The 18,152-nt window shown below is 42.0% G+C and overlaps 1 protein-coding gene across 5 annotated transcripts; it reads right to left on the minus strand.

The window, feature by feature from the left end:
- Window positions 1-149: 149 nt before the first annotated feature.
- On the minus strand, window positions 150-14,612 carry LGALS8 (galectin 8). Of its 5 annotated transcripts, none has more exons than XM_061991049.1 (10): window positions 14,512-14,612; window positions 12,255-12,330; window positions 8,921-9,009; window positions 7,955-8,165; window positions 7,473-7,589; window positions 5,711-5,767; window positions 5,603-5,629; window positions 4,157-4,245; window positions 1,802-1,967; window positions 150-1,359 (listed from the first exon to the last, which is right to left on the minus strand). In XM_061991049.1, exons 2-10 carry the CDS (start codon window positions 12,294-12,296, stop codon window positions 1,210-1,212), a joined length of 948 nt encoding a protein of 315 aa, XP_061847033.1. In that variant the 5' UTR covers window positions 12,297-12,330; window positions 14,512-14,612; the 3' UTR covers window positions 150-1,209. The 5 variants fall into 5 exon arrangements, with proteins under 5 accessions (XP_061847033.1, XP_061847031.1, XP_061847034.1 ...); XM_061991047.1 differs by having other exon boundaries at window positions 12,255-12,385; XM_061991050.1 differs by lacking the exon at window positions 5,711-5,767 and having other exon boundaries at window positions 12,255-12,385.
- Window positions 14,613-18,152: the final 3,540 nt, after the last annotated feature.

Consider the following 18,152-nt stretch of genomic DNA (forward strand, 5'->3'; position numbering starts at 1 on the left):
TTTCATCAGACTTTTCCTTACCTGCTCTTTTCTTAACAGTTCAGTCGTGATCACTGTGCCACCTTGGCGACAGAGGGGTAAGATAATAAATGAAACAAGACAAAATATAGACCAGAAAAGGGATTGTAGCTACTTAGCTACACTTGAAGGATAGTTCACAAATGTGTTTATTTATGCTTTTTATACATGAAATGTGTTAATTAAGCAGTCTTTTAGGGTGCATCTTATTATTGAAATTGCTTCACTCTTTCAGCAGCTGTTAAGTTACATAGGAATATCCCTCAGGTATGTAGTGACAGCCAGTAGCAACCTAATTTTAAAAGTACAAAAAGTAGGACTGACATTTGTACAAAAAACTGATTGAAAGGAACAGAGATAGTCTTTTAATACAAGACTGGAAAATTCTTCGTGTCAGCTGAAACCCTGCCTGGAGTACCTGAGTTCACATTTTAAAAAATGAAACACACAAACATCTATTTTCAGTCCCTGAGTAATCTCAACTTGCTTGGGAGACATTTCACATCAAACAAGCTTCTAAAATGTCATGCAACTGGAACCAGCTCAATCATTTGCGAAAGCTAAAAGCTTTCCGGCTGCTACATGTTCGATTTAAGCCACTCATGGTTATGACACTTGTGAATAAGTTCCTACAGCAGCAGCAGACTAAGATGTAAGATCAAATTCCTCCTTGCCTTTTGCTAGAACTGACAGATCAACTGTTTGTTTAAGCCAGCCTCACTAAGAAGCTTAGAGTTGCTAATACAAACTACGAAGCAGAAGAGTATATTTCTTAATTCTGTTTTAAGTTAGTGTCCCTTTTGGGGTGGATAACCACATCTTCAGATCCTATTTCAGTTTTGTTTCTACTTTACAATATTGAATGAAGGATACCAGGGAATGCTGATGAGTAATTTAACTTAAACATGAGTGTAGCTGTGAGATAGAGTACGACACACCATTTTCACAGCTAGGTTCAGTAATACAGATTTATCTGAGCAAACACTTATTTAGCCTGCCAGGGTACTGTAAACTAGAGGAGGGTTTAGTCTTGCAGTATATCTGGTCTGGCACTCACCTAACTCAAGCAGACAGATGCAACCGCCCAGAAAGATGAAGGCAGGCTCATGCCCAGTCAACAGCTCTTAGTACTTGACAAGGAGACCTTGTCATTAGAAGCGGTTTGGTTCTTTTAGTATTCTTTGAAAAGGACTACCAGCTCCTCACACCTAACAATTGAACATCACCTATGATTTCCACCAGGGTGATCTTTTCAAGTTGTTTAAAACGATGCTTGTACTCCAGAATGTGAACACCATTAAGAGCAACGTTGAACTGGTGGGCATCACAGAAAATGATCAGCTGAAAAGCAAGAAGAGAAACAGTTAAGTTTTAAGCTCAGGTAGGACGTGAAAAACTACCTGATGATCTAGCCTAGCCTTGGGCAAGCCCTGCTTCTGTTGCAAACAATATTTCATGCAAAATAAACATTTCTGAAGTAAAAGTTCAGTAAAATTCATAGAATCATAGAATAACTCAAGTTGGAAGAAGGATCATCAGCTCCAACTCAGTCCAAATTCATTCTGAGCACACATTGAATTCTTATAACTATTTAGAAAGAAAACTCATTAAAACCAAATCTCTATTTCCTCTGGTCCTATTTAATCCTAAATATTCTCAAGACATTGAAATACAGGAACGGCAGCTTTATTTAAATCTCTATTAGTGACATGACATTAAAAGCACCACTCGTAATCCTTCTGGCAGAATTGCCAGTCTGATGCCATGTTTCAGCTAATCTTACCTCAAAGTACATCCCTGGACTGAAAGGGAAGTAGCCAATTTCCTTTTCCTCTTCTCCCCAGCTGTCACAAAGGTATGAATTTCTTACAAAAACTTTCTTTTGCATGCGAGGATTCAGATGTAATGCGATGTCCTTTGAGTCACTTGTTTTCAGATTTATTGCAAAGCTGGAAGATATTTTTTAAAAGGTTACCATACCAAGAGTTTATAATATGATGCAGCAGTTCATGCTCTTTACCAAACCCTTAGCACATACTCAGAACTGTTCTGGAGCCAGGGTCACAATTCACCTGAAGGTAACTAAACAAGCAGTTATCATGCCTCCTTCACATAGAAACCTTTGCTGGACACAGCAAACGTAGGGCATGAACCTGCTCGATCTGCTTCATCACTCACAACTTTCTGTTCTTGTCTCAGCAAGGAGATATTGAGCCAAGTGTGCCAAGCACTGCTCCCCCACAGCTCTAGGAAACAATGTTCTCACAGAAATGAAACTGGTGAGGCCGCACCTTGAATGCTGTGTTCAGTTCTGGGCCCCTCTACAAAAGGACATTGAGGTGCTGGAGCATGTCCAGAGATGGACAACGAAGCTGGTGAAGGGTCTGGAGAACAAGTCTGATGAGGAGCAGCTTATGGAGCTGGGAGGATTTAGTCTAGTTAAGAGACTGAAAGTAGACTTGATCACTCTCTACAATTACCTGAATGGAGTTGTAGCAAATTGGGGGTCAATCTCTTCCGTAATGAATGATAGGAAACAAGGAAATGGGCTCCAGTTATGCCAGGAGAGGTTTAGATTGGACATTAGGAAGAACTTTTTCACTGAGAGTGTTATTAAGCTTTGGAACGGGCTGCCCAGGGAGGTGGTGGAGTCACCATCCCTAGAGATATTCAAAAGACATATAGCTGAGGTGCTGAGGGATATGGTTTAGTTTAGTGATGGGCCTGGCAGTGTGAGGTTAGTGGTTGGACTCAATGATCTTAAAGGTCTTTTCCAGCCATAATGATTCTGTGACACTACATGTACAAAGTTTTGCTTTGTGGGTAGTGTAGCTCTGCCCAGGCAATCTCAGACATATCCAAAAGGCAGGATTCCGAAAGAGAGTCATCCAAATTCAAATGAATGCTTCCACCTGTGCCAAAGACCTCACTGTGTTTGAAGAAGAAATATTCCCTCCTTCTAATTAGCTCCAGCTGCTGGGTTACTTCCCTTCTTTGAGAAGCCTAGAGCCCAGATACAAAATACATCAACAGCCACACTTCCAAGTTGTGAAGGCCTCTTTTTCACTGGAAGAAAAGAACATCTACAACTGTGTGAATTGAGTGAAAGACGGTAAACTTACAAACTGTATAAAAAACTATACATTTAAAAGCACAAAGAACAGACAATCTGCAAAGCTTTCAAACTACTGCCCAAAAGACTCTTCACATGTACAGACAGTACATCCAGCCCTTGAAATGTGCTAATAAGTTTTCAAGCCAGAAAAATAGGATTTGTTTTCTCATCTCAGTATTAATTATCCTGTGCAATTTCAAGTCTGTTCAAACTTTGTTGAGATTTTGACAGCTCAGCTTCCACTATTAATACAAACCAAGTGCTGTTCAGCTGCAGGGAAGATACATGCTCTGAGGAAGCTGAAGTACAGTGCATATACACAGTGTAAAAAGCATGCTTCTTGTCATCTGCACTGTTTCATTTTTAGACATGTTTCTGCAGAGCCAAAGCCACCCTTCAGGCAGACAGCATGCTGAAGCGCAGATGTTTCCCCAGCTCTATTTTGACTTATGTTGTGCTCCTTTCCCCCCTCCGCCCCCTCTTTAAATCATGTTATGAAGATGTCTTTTCTGCAATCCCTTTTTGCTCATTTGCTATCAAGATTACAGCTCTCTACTCACTTTCATTACTCTGCTGTTGTGCAGTAGACACCCTCACATTTACACAGTCCCTGAGGAAGCAGGCCAATAAGTATTCTGTTGTAACATGCAGCATCAAAGCACATGAGCAACTCGGTCACTCATTTTCCATCTACTTCTGTTAGTTCCCTTATTCCTTCATCTCTTTAGAATAAAAGCTCTTCTTTGTGCAGTATGTGTGCTCACATGCTTTGCATAATGGAAACCCTGAACAGACATCCGATCCTGTGAATGCTGCAGATTTAGTAGGCAAGACACTCAGGTTTTACCTTCACTTTTCACAAACGAGCTGCTCTTTTCAAGTCAATTCTGAAGTATATCCTGCAGGTTCCTGAGAAAAACCGCACTGGAATTTGATGCCTCCAGATACCAAGTTGCAAGTGAGTTGCCCACTCATTCTCAAGAGTAGCTCAGTTAAACAGCAGAAGAATTCAGTAACACTTACCTTTTTGGGCTTTTCTTCACTTCTCCCTTAATGACAATTGTGCGTCCTGGACAAAGCGCAGTGTCAAGTTTCCCAACGTAAGGAACTTCCTGGAAGTACACCACCAAGCAAAAACATTGAGTGTGCCTTATGGGGTTTTTTTTCAATATACAAGCTGAGTTTTACTATGCAGGAATAAATTTGGCTTACAATTGTGAATCTGCACTTATATCAAAAGTTATTCCTGCCAATATGTTCTGGGATACTAATACTCTAGTGAAAAAGTTACGCTGAGATAGACATATTAATGTCTGGGGTTTTTTTCAGACTACCACTTTGAGTTTAAAATGAACATTATTTATAACTACTTCTGCCACCAAAAATTGGGGGGGGGGGGGGGGGGGGAAGTAAGCACAAAACTCCTTGCACTCACTTAAATTTGGATAACATAATTAATCAAGTACAGACATCCTAACCTCTCCTCTCTGAAAGCTCCACTTATACTTTAAAAAAGAAGACTCCTGCCAGGTGTGTAGGCCCTCAGTCCCATAAGTATTAGAATCAGGGTCATTGAGTATTCTGTCCTCCTGGCACCAGCTCATAGTGAGACAGTGAAAGTATTTTATTTGCCTTTTTTTTTTCCAATTGCGTTAGAAGCTGTTTTGATCAGGGTAAAGGACTGAATAAAGTACTTTGCCTTTATTTTTCTGTTGAAGCCCACCACTTGCAAATGACAACATTAAATGTTACTTGGTTTTGAAAAAGAAGACTGAAGAAGGCTGTCAAGGGACAAGGCAACTAAAGTCACGGCACTCACACCAACTTCACCTTCTCCACAAAATCCATTTCTATGTATTCCTGCCTTCCAGCTCCTTTTCAGTTTGAGTGTGGTACTTACTCCACTCTGGATACTGTCACCTCCCCTACAATTTTTTGGCAAAAAAGATGACACCCTGTCTATGCTCCATGCTAGTTGGCTGCAAGCAGCAACTCTCAGGTGCAGCACTTGCCTCCAGCCACCTGAAGTGTGTACAGGGTTAAGCATGGACCTGTCAGCAAGAGGAAGATGAAGCCAGTCAGGCTCTGAGATACACTTATCAACGTAAGGCCATTTGGTGTAATGTGGCTGCAGAATACTTTTGGTTAACAGGTATGTCCTTAGGCAGAAAAAACTATAAAAGCTATTTGAAAAGACAAAACTTTTTAATGACATTTGGTCCTTTAAAACTTCAAATACTTCACTTGTTACGTGTCTGCTTATGGCTGCAGATGTGTGTTTACTTTTTGTGTTTTCTAAATGATTTAACAAATAGCCTCACTTTTACCAGCACCAGAGCAGAGGATTACTCTCTACAAAACCTCACTGGTGATGATCTCCCACTAGACTCTTGACTCTCTTGCTCTGTGTATGTTTTTTAATTAATTTTCACTCTTCACATTTGCCACAAGTCAATGTGGGACACTTACAAGTTGTGAATCTTCCAGCATTTTCCCCTACAAGAGAAAAAAAACCCCACATTATCTAGTTTATCAGACAACAGGGATATTCATTCAGATTTTTCTAAACTTACGTACATTTTCTGTGTTTATATTTGTTACTCCTAGAGATGATGGCTGAGAGTCTTGTAAAGACTGCAGAGAGAGAGAGATGTAGATGTCATTGCTAACATCACAGACCTTTAACATAAGAGTTGGTTTAGAACCACATAAGGATCGGTGCCGCTTTGAAGGCTGAACTGTTAACACGGTAAACTAGGGCTATGGTAAAGAAACAGCTGAATGCCTACAAACCAAGGGAAATGAATGAAGATCAACTGCTGAAGCCAAATAGAGATTTCTGAAAACCGCCTCTTTACTAACAGACAAAGCACTGTTAAGCCCTTAGTATCTGAGGGTACACACTGAGCTCTCCTCACTGGGGTAGGAATACCAGCAGGGTAGGTCCACGCAACAGGCTGTGGGACTCCAAGTAGCATCCCCTGCCTCCCTGTCCCTTCCCGTGGGAAGGACAGATGAGCACCATGGCCATGCAGAGACACAATTCCAGTCTGGCTGTGGCAAATGATGTCTTCAGCTTGTTTATTTCAATGTAAGCCTCCATTTTCCTCCTCAGAATAGTATATTAAAAGCAAAGACAAAAAGGCAGCGATCGCCCTTCTTCATTCCTTTCTTCTCCAAAGGATACAACATCAACACCCACAGCCTAAAGCAGCTGTTTTGTTTTGTGCTTGGGATAGGAACCAACCTACAGCACCTGTCTGCTCCCAAACTCTTTTCAGAGTCAGTCCTCCAAGACCAGGACCCACAGCTTTGGAGTAACATCATTCTGGCAACATGCCCAAGGCCGAGGGATGGAACTCTGAAAAGTCTGTGCAGAGGCTTTGCAAATAACCATTGAGTATAAACAGATGCCGTTCCGTTCAGGCCCAAATCTCCACCTTCTATCAACACAGTTGTTAATCTCCTGACCCAAGTCAAACCTGATGTTTGGCAGCAAGAGACCCAAGCTTTGCCCACAATGCAGTGTGGATGGGGCAGAAGGGCCCCAAAACATTACACAGGAGCAGGTAGGCTGCCTTAATGCGTGGCAGGAAGAAAGGGAAAAGGCATTCACCTTCTGTATCTCCCTAGAATTTTTACCTTCTGTTTCTGCTCTAAAAAAATCTTACCCCTCCGGAGAAGGAGAGATTCTTCTACATGGGAGAAACAGTGTAGAATCCTTCTACACTCTTCAACTCCTCCCTGTTGGTTTACTTTGTCTAGCAGAACAGGCAACTGAGAGTATGCGCAGCACTGCCTTCACTTTAAATTTGGTCCAATTGCAAGTCAAATCACAAAGTCATCCATAAACACCACTTCTACTCACACCTCAGATATAAACACTCCTACTAATCACTTCATTCAGGAATTCAGTCATTTTAGCAGGAAAAACAAGGTTATATGAACAAGCAGCTCCAGCTATGGCCGAATTTAGCATTTGGAAGCCAAGCAACTTGTTGCCTGGAAGCACTGAATACTGAGAGTTCAGACTGGAGCTCCTGCAATATCTAATCCATGCCTAATTCCACTGTCTAATCAATTCTTCCACCATCTGTCCTGTTAACTTTGTAAGCTATAAACTTTGTCACCCTTCTCTCCCTAACCTCAAAACTCAAATGGGAAAACAGAGATCCTCACATGAGACTTGCATGTTGAACTGAAGGGAAAAAATTTCTTTGTTATGGATGTCAAACTGCAGAGCTGGTTTACTTTGCTTCCTTTTCACCATAAAGCTTACTCTGTAGTTTAGCAAGACAGAGAAAAGGAAATTAACAAGTCAGCTGTTTATGTAACTTACATTAGAAACAAATTCTATAGTTCTGATATGCACATTGCCATATATTCCAAGAGTATCTATTCTTTCAAGTTTAATTCTGTGGTTGTAGAGCAGCAAGTGTTTCTTGTTCACAGCCACCTAAAGAGAGAGGAAACAGAACAAGAAACTTGTATTAAACATATATTACACCAGCCACATATCAAATTGTATGTGTGTATCTCTCATTTACACTGGTTTGATACAGAAGCAGGAGTGTCTTAAAAATTTCAGAGCAACTAAGTTCAGCACATCCTTGATTCACAGTCTCTCTTTTCCATCACTACAAGGGAGATTTATTGTCTACAATAAATTTGCATTTCACACCTTTTGTTTCTATCATCTGATCTTTTACCAATGTAGTGTTAGTTAAGACTATATCTAGGTAACAGGTGAACCAAGGCTACAAAACACCTCCTTTATTGGCCTGGCAACTGGCTACAGATAAAGAATTGACCCAGACTTACCTGGAATTTATCCTTTAAAATCATGATGATAATCTCAAATGACTTCCCTTTTTGAAAGGGCATCTCATAAGTGATCTCCTCATAGCCCCATTTTTCCCCCTCCAGTGTGTTGCAAACAACGCAGCCAGACCTTTTGAAGCGGGGGTTGAAATGAAATGCCACATCAGCTCGAGGATTTATGCTGCTGCCACACTGTAAATCCACCTGGAACCTAATAATAAAAATAAAGACAAATCTTATCCAGCTCAGCCTGTCAAGAAATCACCTCAAAGTTCAGTACACTTGTGTTTTACTTTGGAGCCTCAGAACAAGCAGACACAAGGAGTGTTGCTGGATAAGGAAAAAGAAAAAAAGTATATTCAGATAAGAAAAAAACCCAAACATATACTTATCCAATTCCTACACATTTGTGAAAGGTTCTTCCATAAATTATTGCTATGTATTAACATATTAAATTATCTCTTTAATGTCATCACTCAGATCATATAAGTTCTTTACTTACTGTGTTCATCACCTTCTCTCCCATCATCTTTAGTAGAATAACCCAATGAGCCTCGGTCAAAGTCAGAGAACAGAACCCCCATTCTGGGCACATGTACCAGTTCATATCTCCTTATCCCAGCTTAAGGTAATTCCTTCATTCCCCACTTTCAGTTAGCAATTTTGTTAGTGTCAGATAACCTCTTTAGACAAGCAGACACAGGCTATGACAGGGAGGAAAAAACCCCAACAAAGCAGGCAAAGTGAAAATAGAGAAAATACACAGAAAGAAAAAAAAATCAGTTCAGTCTTCCCTTTTCATCACAAGGCTTTTATCAACCACTTCAGCCTGTATTCACTCAGACGCTATCACAAGGATCTAGATCAAGCTTTTGCCTGCCATCATAAGTAGGAACCCTGGAAACCATATCCATTATATTCTTGTTCACATGGTGACACTGCAAAAAGTGACCCTGTGGCAAGCACCTGTCTGCATTATCAGGAATGCTCCCATGTATCACAATCAGCTCTCCAGGAAGAAGGCCACCAAGTATTGTCCCAACATAAGGCATGACCTAGAAGAGGGAGGAAAAATAAAGAAAAAAAAAAGATTCAGATAACATTCTGTGATGGAAGAAAAAAACCCCACAACAGTTTTAAAGATAAATCCTAATACTTTATCATGTTGTGCTCTAGCGCATTAAAAGACACACAACTAGCACACATTTAAAAGAAATAGTAGAAAAGCACTAAATACCACAATGCAAAGGGAAAACTCAGTAGGTCTTTCACCTATGAGAAACTAAGCTTCTTATCAGCCTCCATTCCCAGCCCTCAAATGAAGGATGGTAATATTTTATTGCCAGTATAGAGAGGATTTACTGCAAATTAGGTCGTTGTCAAGGGCTGACAATTGTCAGCTCTTTGCTGGTAGCAGGAAGTACCTTCCACAACCCTTCTGACCCAAGACTATAGCAACCATCTTTCTGTTTGTTCTTGCTCTGTTTTGGAAAACAGTGATGAGGAAAGAAGAAACTATGTCACAGAGTGTCTTAGTAAAATCTACACAACAAACATAACAAAATACCTCATCCTAACGAGCTAAGAACTGCAAGATGCACTTGTTCATCAGTCTTTATGGTACCTGTGGTATGCAGTCGGGCTCAAAGACTGCCTATTACTTCTTCCATATTAACAGCTGGAGAAGGTAACATGCACATTATGCTAAACTGAAATAGCAACATGGTAGGAGTTGTTAAGCCATATGAGAGGACTGTCAGTTAAAATAAAAGCTCCAAATGCCCTAGAACACCCTCTGGCAAAGACTTAGACATGCTGACAGAAGCCCTGCCCTGATCATCAGCTGGTGCACTATGGCATTTCAGGGAAATGGGAGCCTCTTAACAGAAAAGTAGGGAAGTTCACAGGAGACTGACTGATCTGAAAGTAAGCCATAAGTCTGCATCTTATCACATGTGTTTTTGACTGAAAAGGGAAGTAAATAGATTTGTGGATTTGTGAGAAGGACAGGAAGAATGACAGCAAAAACTGCCAAAATCCAGAGTGTTGACAATTTCTGCTAGTAGATACACATCTTTTTCTGCCCCCTCTACATTCCCCTTCTCAGCTACCCAAACATTGCACAAAATTTGCAGTCATCTTCTATATCAGGCAAAACAAACTTAAAGAACTTTTTTTCTCAAGCATAAGTTCACAAACAGTCAAACTGTTCTAAGTCTCTTGTATTTTTATCAGCTTAAGCAGGTACAGCAGAGGAGGACCAAAATGTGAAATTAAGTGCTAAAAGTGAAAGCAGAAATTAACTGAAATACCTTTGCTTACTTGGTAATAGCTTGGTTCCTTAACATATCAGCTGTACACAAGAGGCTTGTTTTTGTTCAAAGAACAATAACATTTAATAAGAAAAAACAGGTCTCCCTTATTTTAGTTTTAACATACTGCTCCTGAGGGGTGTAGTTCTGAGTAATGCATCAGAGTAATAAACTACTGGCTTAGTCTCCAAAGAGAAACATACAGACACAGGCCAGGGATGCTGGGACCTAACCACTCTAATGGATCAAAGTTGAAAAAAAAGTCATAGCAACAACACTTCTTTACATTTAAAAGGATGCACTTATTTAAGGGAAAAGAAGGTTGGCTCATCAACTGTTCAGAAGCTCAGACACAGAATCTGCAAAGCCATAACACAGCATTTCCTGGATGCAATACTACAGACTTAGAATCACAGAATGGTAGGGGTTGGAAGGGACCTTTAGAGATCATCTAGTCCACCCCCCCCCGCAGAAGCAGGTTCACCTAGATCAGGTCGCAAACTTAATCAGGTTTTGTCATAACAAAAGGAGTTTCTGTAATTTCCTTGAGTCTCAAGATGTTCTACTATTTTTAGTTCATTTACAAAGTGTAATCTCTGCTATATCACATAATCTACCAGCATCCAGTCTCTTTTCCAGACCTCCAAAAATTACCTCTGAAGCAAACTGGTTGATGTCAACTGAGTTTGAGAGGTCTCAAATACTAAGTTCTTTCTAATATCTGCCAGTTTTCATAAAATAAGAGCATTGATTATGGTCTGACAGAGGAAAGGACTGTGATGACATGTATTTCTTGCCAGATGGCTAAAGAGCACACTAAGGAAAGTAGGATTTTTCTGGATGATTCAGAACAGAATAGTAGTGAAGAAATAAGTTTCATACTCAAACCTGGATCTTAAGTTTTGCTGCTCATTGAATAATTCACTGAAACAGTGCAATCTTTACAGCCTGCCCCCTTCCATTCTTATTAAGTTCATCTTCTGGTATTACACAGGTGATAGAATTACAGAAGGGCTGAGATTGGAAGACACTTGTGAAGAGGGTTGAAGCTATTCCCCCATCACCCCTAAGTCTATCCACTTGGCAAGCAGTGAACATAATAGTGGGACTGAACAATCAGATCCACTGAGGGAATAGGTGTGTATCAGGTCCAACACTGCAACAGATAAGGAAGTTCTGTGCACATCTGTGCTGCTATACACTCCACATACTGTACATTCTACAGACTTTGATATTTTTTTAAGAGTCCTAGAAAAGAATGTTAAAAACACTATTTCCTGAAGGTGCAAGAGTACTACCTTTTTAAAGATGCAATGAAAACCACAGCTCCAACCCACTCCTTTAGTCACAAACCAGTGTCAGGCCACTATCCCAGATCCTGAGAATATTAGAGCTTTTCAGAGGAAGTCTCTAGACTCTAAGGTAGGCAAACAACATTCCCTCAAAACCAGTCTCTGCAGCTGCTGAATCGTGTTAGCTCAAGCACTCCTTACAAAACAGGATTTATTGTAAGGTAAGACAGAGAGTATCGAAAAAGATTCCAAGTTTAATTGTTCAGACTGAAGTTAAAAGCAACTCCAAAAAAAACATTTAACAGGAGCTGCCAGGCACCACCCATGTTTACAGAGAATTAGTGAAAACACAAAGCACTGCTTATCAAATTTTCACTTTCGGTTCAGCATGTCCTGCAAACATGCCAGACATCCACGTAAACTGTGTATGAGAAAGGATTACCCTCCAAGGCCAACACAACTTCCTTTCTGATTTGGAAATCCTGTGTATTAAGTGTCCATTTGCTTACAGCACAACTCCTGAACACCATCAGCTCATAGTGTTGTCATCTGTGACATTCTCTCTCAAATAACTGAGCAATGCAAAGAATTTCCAGTAACACCCCTCACTGTGCAAAACAGGACAAGCACTATTGACTTAAACCAGCAAAGTCTCTTTTCCCGAGGGAGAAGTTGTTGACATGACAGGGGAGTTACCGGGCTACTGATGGTCTTCCGCAGTCCATCCGAGGACATCATCTTCCCTTCTCCTTTTGTCAGTTCTGTGTGATCGCTGGCGGAATGCATTTAAAGGACTGGCTGGTTAGGCAGCACCAACAGAAGGACCCCTTCAAAAAACCCCAAACTTTTAATGAAACAAAGCAACACTATGTGATGTGAGAATAACTTTTAACTTTTTTTAAACAGCACAAGAAATTTTACAAACATCTTTCCAAGAAGTTTGCTGGAGTTCAGAAATACAATGATTAAAGGCTTGCTGAAAGAAATAAGGTGCCACTCTAATAAAGGGCTGCGCCCACAGGTACACAATGTCATTAGCTGCTTCCTGAGATTACATACACTGAGACAGAATTCCATGTAAAGTCATAATTGTACAGGGGAACACTGATAACTCAGTGTCCCTGAGCTGGGCCCAAACAGCTCTCCATTTGCAGGTGACCCATGCCTGCACACAGGGATAAGATACATAGCAAAAAAGCAGTTTTCCCAAGGCAAACAATCAACCATTTCCTTTAACACTTTCTGTCCTACTCCTAGATTTCCCAAGGCAGAAAAGCCCTAAGAGGCTGAACTTGCTTTTTCCAGTTTTATCTTACATAAAGCTAAGACACGCTAGGCAAAGACATAGCAGGGAAGCAAATGGTACTTTACATTTCTTCCTCCAACGTACAATCCCTGAACTCCACAAATAACTAGAGGAGTTTGTAAAACTTGCATTAAATGCACAGTATTAAGAAGAAAATAAACAACAGCTTGTGAGTATATCCAGCTACACAGGAAGTTCTTTAGCAAATCTTCCAATGAAGTGACCAAAATTCAGGGCCCAGTTGAAATTACTACATAACTATTTCTTGCAGACTTTGAAGAAACAAGGTAGTATGCAATCTGTGTGAGGATGACAGGTAGAGAACAAGCCAAACATAATTAATGTGTGACAACTGCTAGCAACATTGGAAGGAAAACAAACAAAAACAACACCAAAAAACCAAAACAACCCCACGCCAAAACCAAAAAACCAAGGTCTGTTCCACAGGGGGTTAAATTTCTGCAATGATTCCACAACAGAGAAGCCCACCACAACATCTAGCTTATCTCACAGGAGATCTGAGACAGAAGGATATTAACGCTCCTACTTAAGATCTACTTCTAGAATGCAATCCAGAGAACATCAGGTGCCTGAACTGCATAAGTTTTGCCCTTTGATCTTCTCATGAGATATCATCATTAATTCACAATAGGAATGTGCAAAGGCAGGCAAATTTCCTTTTTTCCCCATTTTAAAAAAGAGGAAATCAAGACCCAAGCGAACAATAATTCTGCCTTTAGCAACAGCAAGTCCAGTAGCAGACCAAAAAAAACCCCAAACCCACAGACCTCCACCCCCGTGTCCAGCAGCCTTCTAACTGATCTTCCCTGAGCAATGCAACAGCAATCTGAATCCTGATGAAAGAGGATCCTGGAACAGAACCGATCGTCAGTTTTGGCAGACTAGGAGGCACTATGACAAAGTGATGGGTTCAGGGGTTTTTTTGTTTGGTTATCAGTTTCTTACTGAAAAGAATATCGAGGGAAAGCCGCAACTCCGGCTCCGTTTTGTCAAACACGAAATGGGCAATAGCAAGGTTCTGTAACCTTCTGTCAGAGGAATCACCACCAGTACGTGTCACGTCAAATCTTAAATTTGCAACACTGTGAGTTAAGGTTTCCCGACTGTCGTTCTCGAACTGAAAAAGGCACATATGCTTGTTATCTCATGCATTGCAAAGCACGTGAAAACCAGGAAAACCGAAGGCCAACTGCCAGCTATTACACTATCCTTCTGTGACACACAGAAAATGTGTTTCAGGAGGGTAACTCAGGTGAGAGTTTCTAATCAACGCTAAGGCGTACACCAAGGCAAACAAGACTTTTGCGAAGGGAACACTTAAGATACTTTCCAGATATTTGCAAGTACGAAACAGCCGCGGCATCTCCGCGCCCCAACAGTAAACTCAACAATGCGGCACAGCAGGAGAACACGGGACTAGAAACCTCGGCAGCTGCAGCCTCACTGCGCCGCGAAGAAGCTCCAGCTCGAGCGAGCGGTGCTGCGGCGGGGCGCGCTCGGCCCCGCGCGGGAGCGGCCCCGTATTCCCCGCAAGCAGACGCGGCGCTGGGGAGATAACAGGTGGTTACTGCTTTCGCCTTCCGCTTCCCCCCGACGGGACGCTTGTTTTTTCTCAGCACAACGTACCTCCACGCCCAGCAGCGGCTGCAGACCCGCGGGGTACGGACGCACGACCGGCCGGCGCTGCTCCCCGCTGCCCGCCGCGGCTCTCGCTGCCCCGCTCCGCCCCGGCTCCTCCCCGCGCCTTCCGGCCGCCTCACGCGTCACGGCGCACGGCCGCCCTCGCACGCCTTACAGGGCTCCGGCGGCGGACGTTGTCACTCGCCGGGCCCGGTACAGCTCCAAGCCCAGCTGTGTGGGCAGCCGCGGCGCAGGAGTCGGCTCGGCCCGTCTGCCCTTGCCCAGCTCCGCAGGGGCCCCGTGACTGGGGCCGGCTGAGGGCGCACAGGGGAGGAAGGCTGCGCGTGGACCACTGCGTTCCTCAGCCTGCTCCCGAGCCGCTGCGCCCGGGGATATTTGTTTTCTTCACTCATATGTTGAAAACGTTAATGTTGTTTTTGCAGGGCGGAGCCAAGGGGATTATGACAAAGAATATCATATATATATATATGATATATAGATAAGATACATATATGAGATATATATATATGAGAGAGATATATATAGCGATATCTGTTTCTTTGTATTACTAGCCAGATGCCTGATGAGTTTTAAATTTTAAAATAAGAGGGGATACAGGGCAAAGGGGGTATGGGTGCTAAGACAAGATCGTGAACAAGAACCAGATATCCCCCGAGGGGATTGTAGACGCCTGGGGAAGTTGTAAATCTTGGAGTACCTAATCAATGGGGAAACAAGGGACAGGGAATAAAAAGCCAAACTTTGTACCCTGTATCCAGCAGGCGTGCCTACTAGCTAGGACACCTGCTCTTGCAAGAACGCTTAATGAAAGTGCTTCACTGCAGAGTCTAACCTGAGTCTTTCGCTAGAAAAGTTGTTTATTTTTTACACATATAACAAGGGTGATCTTGTCCCTTGGTGTGCAATATCAGGTGACATCCCTTATGCACCCAGCGCTGCAATAAACCAATGTCAGCTTTCTAAACTGTCGATTTGGAGTATTGTCTTGGTTACATTTTTTGATACAATTGCCAGATTTCAATATCTTAGCTAGATAATATCCAATCTTCTACAACTAACCAGCACAAAAAAAACCCACCCCAAACCAAAAACATACCAAATCACATCTACTTGCTATGGTACTGTTAATAGTTGCAGGGTAGCTGTTTTAAAGGGTATATCAGTTTAGCTGTATCAGATGTGAAGGGGCGGAGACATGATGTGCGGAAGCGACCCAGTAACACAAAAGAGTTACAAAGAAGGTGTGTTTATTCGGCGCAGGGTGCACTGGGGATCGCCCCACCACAAACGTGCGCCCCTGCTCGGCAAGTTGCTTGACTTATATTTGCTACAGAGTTACAAAATCAGATGATTACATTATCCGCCTATACAAAGATACAACCTGTCCCCGCTTTCGCATGTAAATTAGGTCTCCCTTTCATTTGCGCAATGTCTCCTAGTGATGACTGTCCTGTGGGATGAAGGCTGATAGTCTTGAGTCTTTCTCACCTCCGATCTTTGCCCAGCTTCAGATATCACTCGGCCCCTCGCTGAACGGGTTTAATTTGCTTTCCTACCTCCAAGGAAGTTGGAGGACTCCGGAGGTATTGTGTAAGCAGATAAGCATGGCCCTTTTACAGCTCCTATGTGCTTATCTCTAAGCAGGTAGTTTTGTCTGTATGAGAAAGAAGCTTTAACAGTTAATATTATACTACTGCAATAAGTTAGTATAAAGTTTATTAGTACATGTCAGTATAAAGCAGTATAAAGCTCCACATCAGACAGACCTGAGAGTTGTGGTTGATAATAAACTAAACATGCCCTAGTGGCCTAGAAGGCCAATGGCATCCTGGGTAGCCAGCAGGTTGAGGGAAGTTCTGCCCCTCTACTCTGCTCTGGTGAGGCCTCATCTAGAGTCCTGTGTCCAATTCTGTGCTCCCCAGCTCAAGAGGGACAGAGAACTTCTGGAGGGAGTCCAGCGCGGGGCCACCAAGATGATCAGGGGACTGGAGCATCTTCCTTTTGAGGAAAGGTTGCGGGACCAAGGGCTGTTTAATCTAGATGAAAGGAGACTGAGGGGGAACTCATTAATACTTAGAAGTATTTTAAAAGTTTATGTCAAGAGGATGAGGTGACACTTTTTTTCTGTAGTGTCCAGGGACAGGACTAAGGGGTAATGGACAAAAGCTGGAACACAAAAAGTTCCACTTAAACATAAGGAGAAGCTTCTTTCTTGTGAGGGTGATGGAGCCCTGGCACAGGCTGCCCAGGGAGGGTGTGGAGTCTCCTTCTCTGGAGGTTTTCAAAACCTGCCTGGACATGTTCCTGTACAACGTGATCTAGGTTGACCTGCAGGGGGCGTTGGACAAGGTGATCTCTAAAGGTCCCTTCCAACCCTACCATTCTGTGATTCATTCACAAACATTTATTTTGAGGACAAAAGCAGAAAAACCTTTCAGACTAAAGAGCAACAAAGCAGTTTGCTTGGGGAAAGATAACTTAGAAACATGCATGGTTTTGAGAGAGGACGAAGAACTATTGTCTGTAGTTGAGTGACAGCAAAAAAGTGCTATTCCATTGTTCTACAAAATTCCACTTTTTTTCACAAGAGCATTAAAAAAAAAGGTGGTCCTAGAGCCTCAACTACCACTTAATTTTTGTTTGCAGCTAATGTTCCAGCCATTCCAGTTTAAAGATTAGAAAGTGTTAATAAATCAGACTTATGGGAGTACCTGAATTACCTTCACTTCCTAGTACTAGAAAGCAACCTCAAAGCAGGTTTGAAAGTTTGGGTAAAATGCCAGAGACAGAATAGATGCTGAAGGACTGGAATGAAAAACTGATGATGTTGAAAGAAGGAGCAATAAGTGGAAGTGTTTCCAGAAGGATCTCAGAAAATCAAGTTTTACTACATTACTACTACTTCTGGCTCAGAGTTCTTCAAAGAAACAATCCAAAGGAGAAATAGCAATTTAAGGAATACACTAGTTCCTTACTGAAGCAGAACAGCTGTTTGATTAGCATGCTGGTCACCTCTTTGAAGGCTGAGTCATAAGTAGTTTATAAATTTTACAGGAAAATTCCTGTTTCAGCTCCCAAAGTTAATGCACCATTGACAATGAGTCAGATGAGTCAGAGCTTGAGGAGCCTTGCACTACACTGCAGTTGCTCTGCTTATAGACTGGCATTTATTTCCCTGCTGGTTTTCTCATGCTATAACATCTTCCCTTATTTCCATAGTCCAAATCCTAATCAAGGCTTTTTATTTTGAACTACAATTTAACTTGCACATAACCACTGCTGGGACTGCATGTTATTTTGTCTGACTTCCCATGTGCCAGCAGAATTTTGCTTGGTGGGGAAACAGAAGTGCTTTGTCAAAACAGAGGCAGACAATTTCAACTGAAGCAAATTTAGCAGCTATTCTTGGCCAAAAGGTAGCATTTGAGAGAGGTCTCTCTTACCTCTAAGAAATTTTACCTGGTTTTCTTGCCCCAAGAAAGAGAAGAAGAGAGGAATATAATGCCTCAAGGAGGGAGAGGAATAAAATCACAGGACACCAGCAGTGCAGGAGCTGGTACTGCATGTCACCACCAATATCGAGTACAGCCTTTAGGAACTTTCCTGCTTATTGTCAGTGATAGGTG

The sequence above is a fragment of the Colius striatus genome, chromosome 2 (genome assembly GCF_028858725.1).
Source record: "Colius striatus isolate bColStr4 chromosome 2, bColStr4.1.hap1, whole genome shotgun sequence".
NCBI lineage: Eukaryota > Metazoa > Chordata > Aves > Coliiformes > Coliidae > Colius > Colius striatus.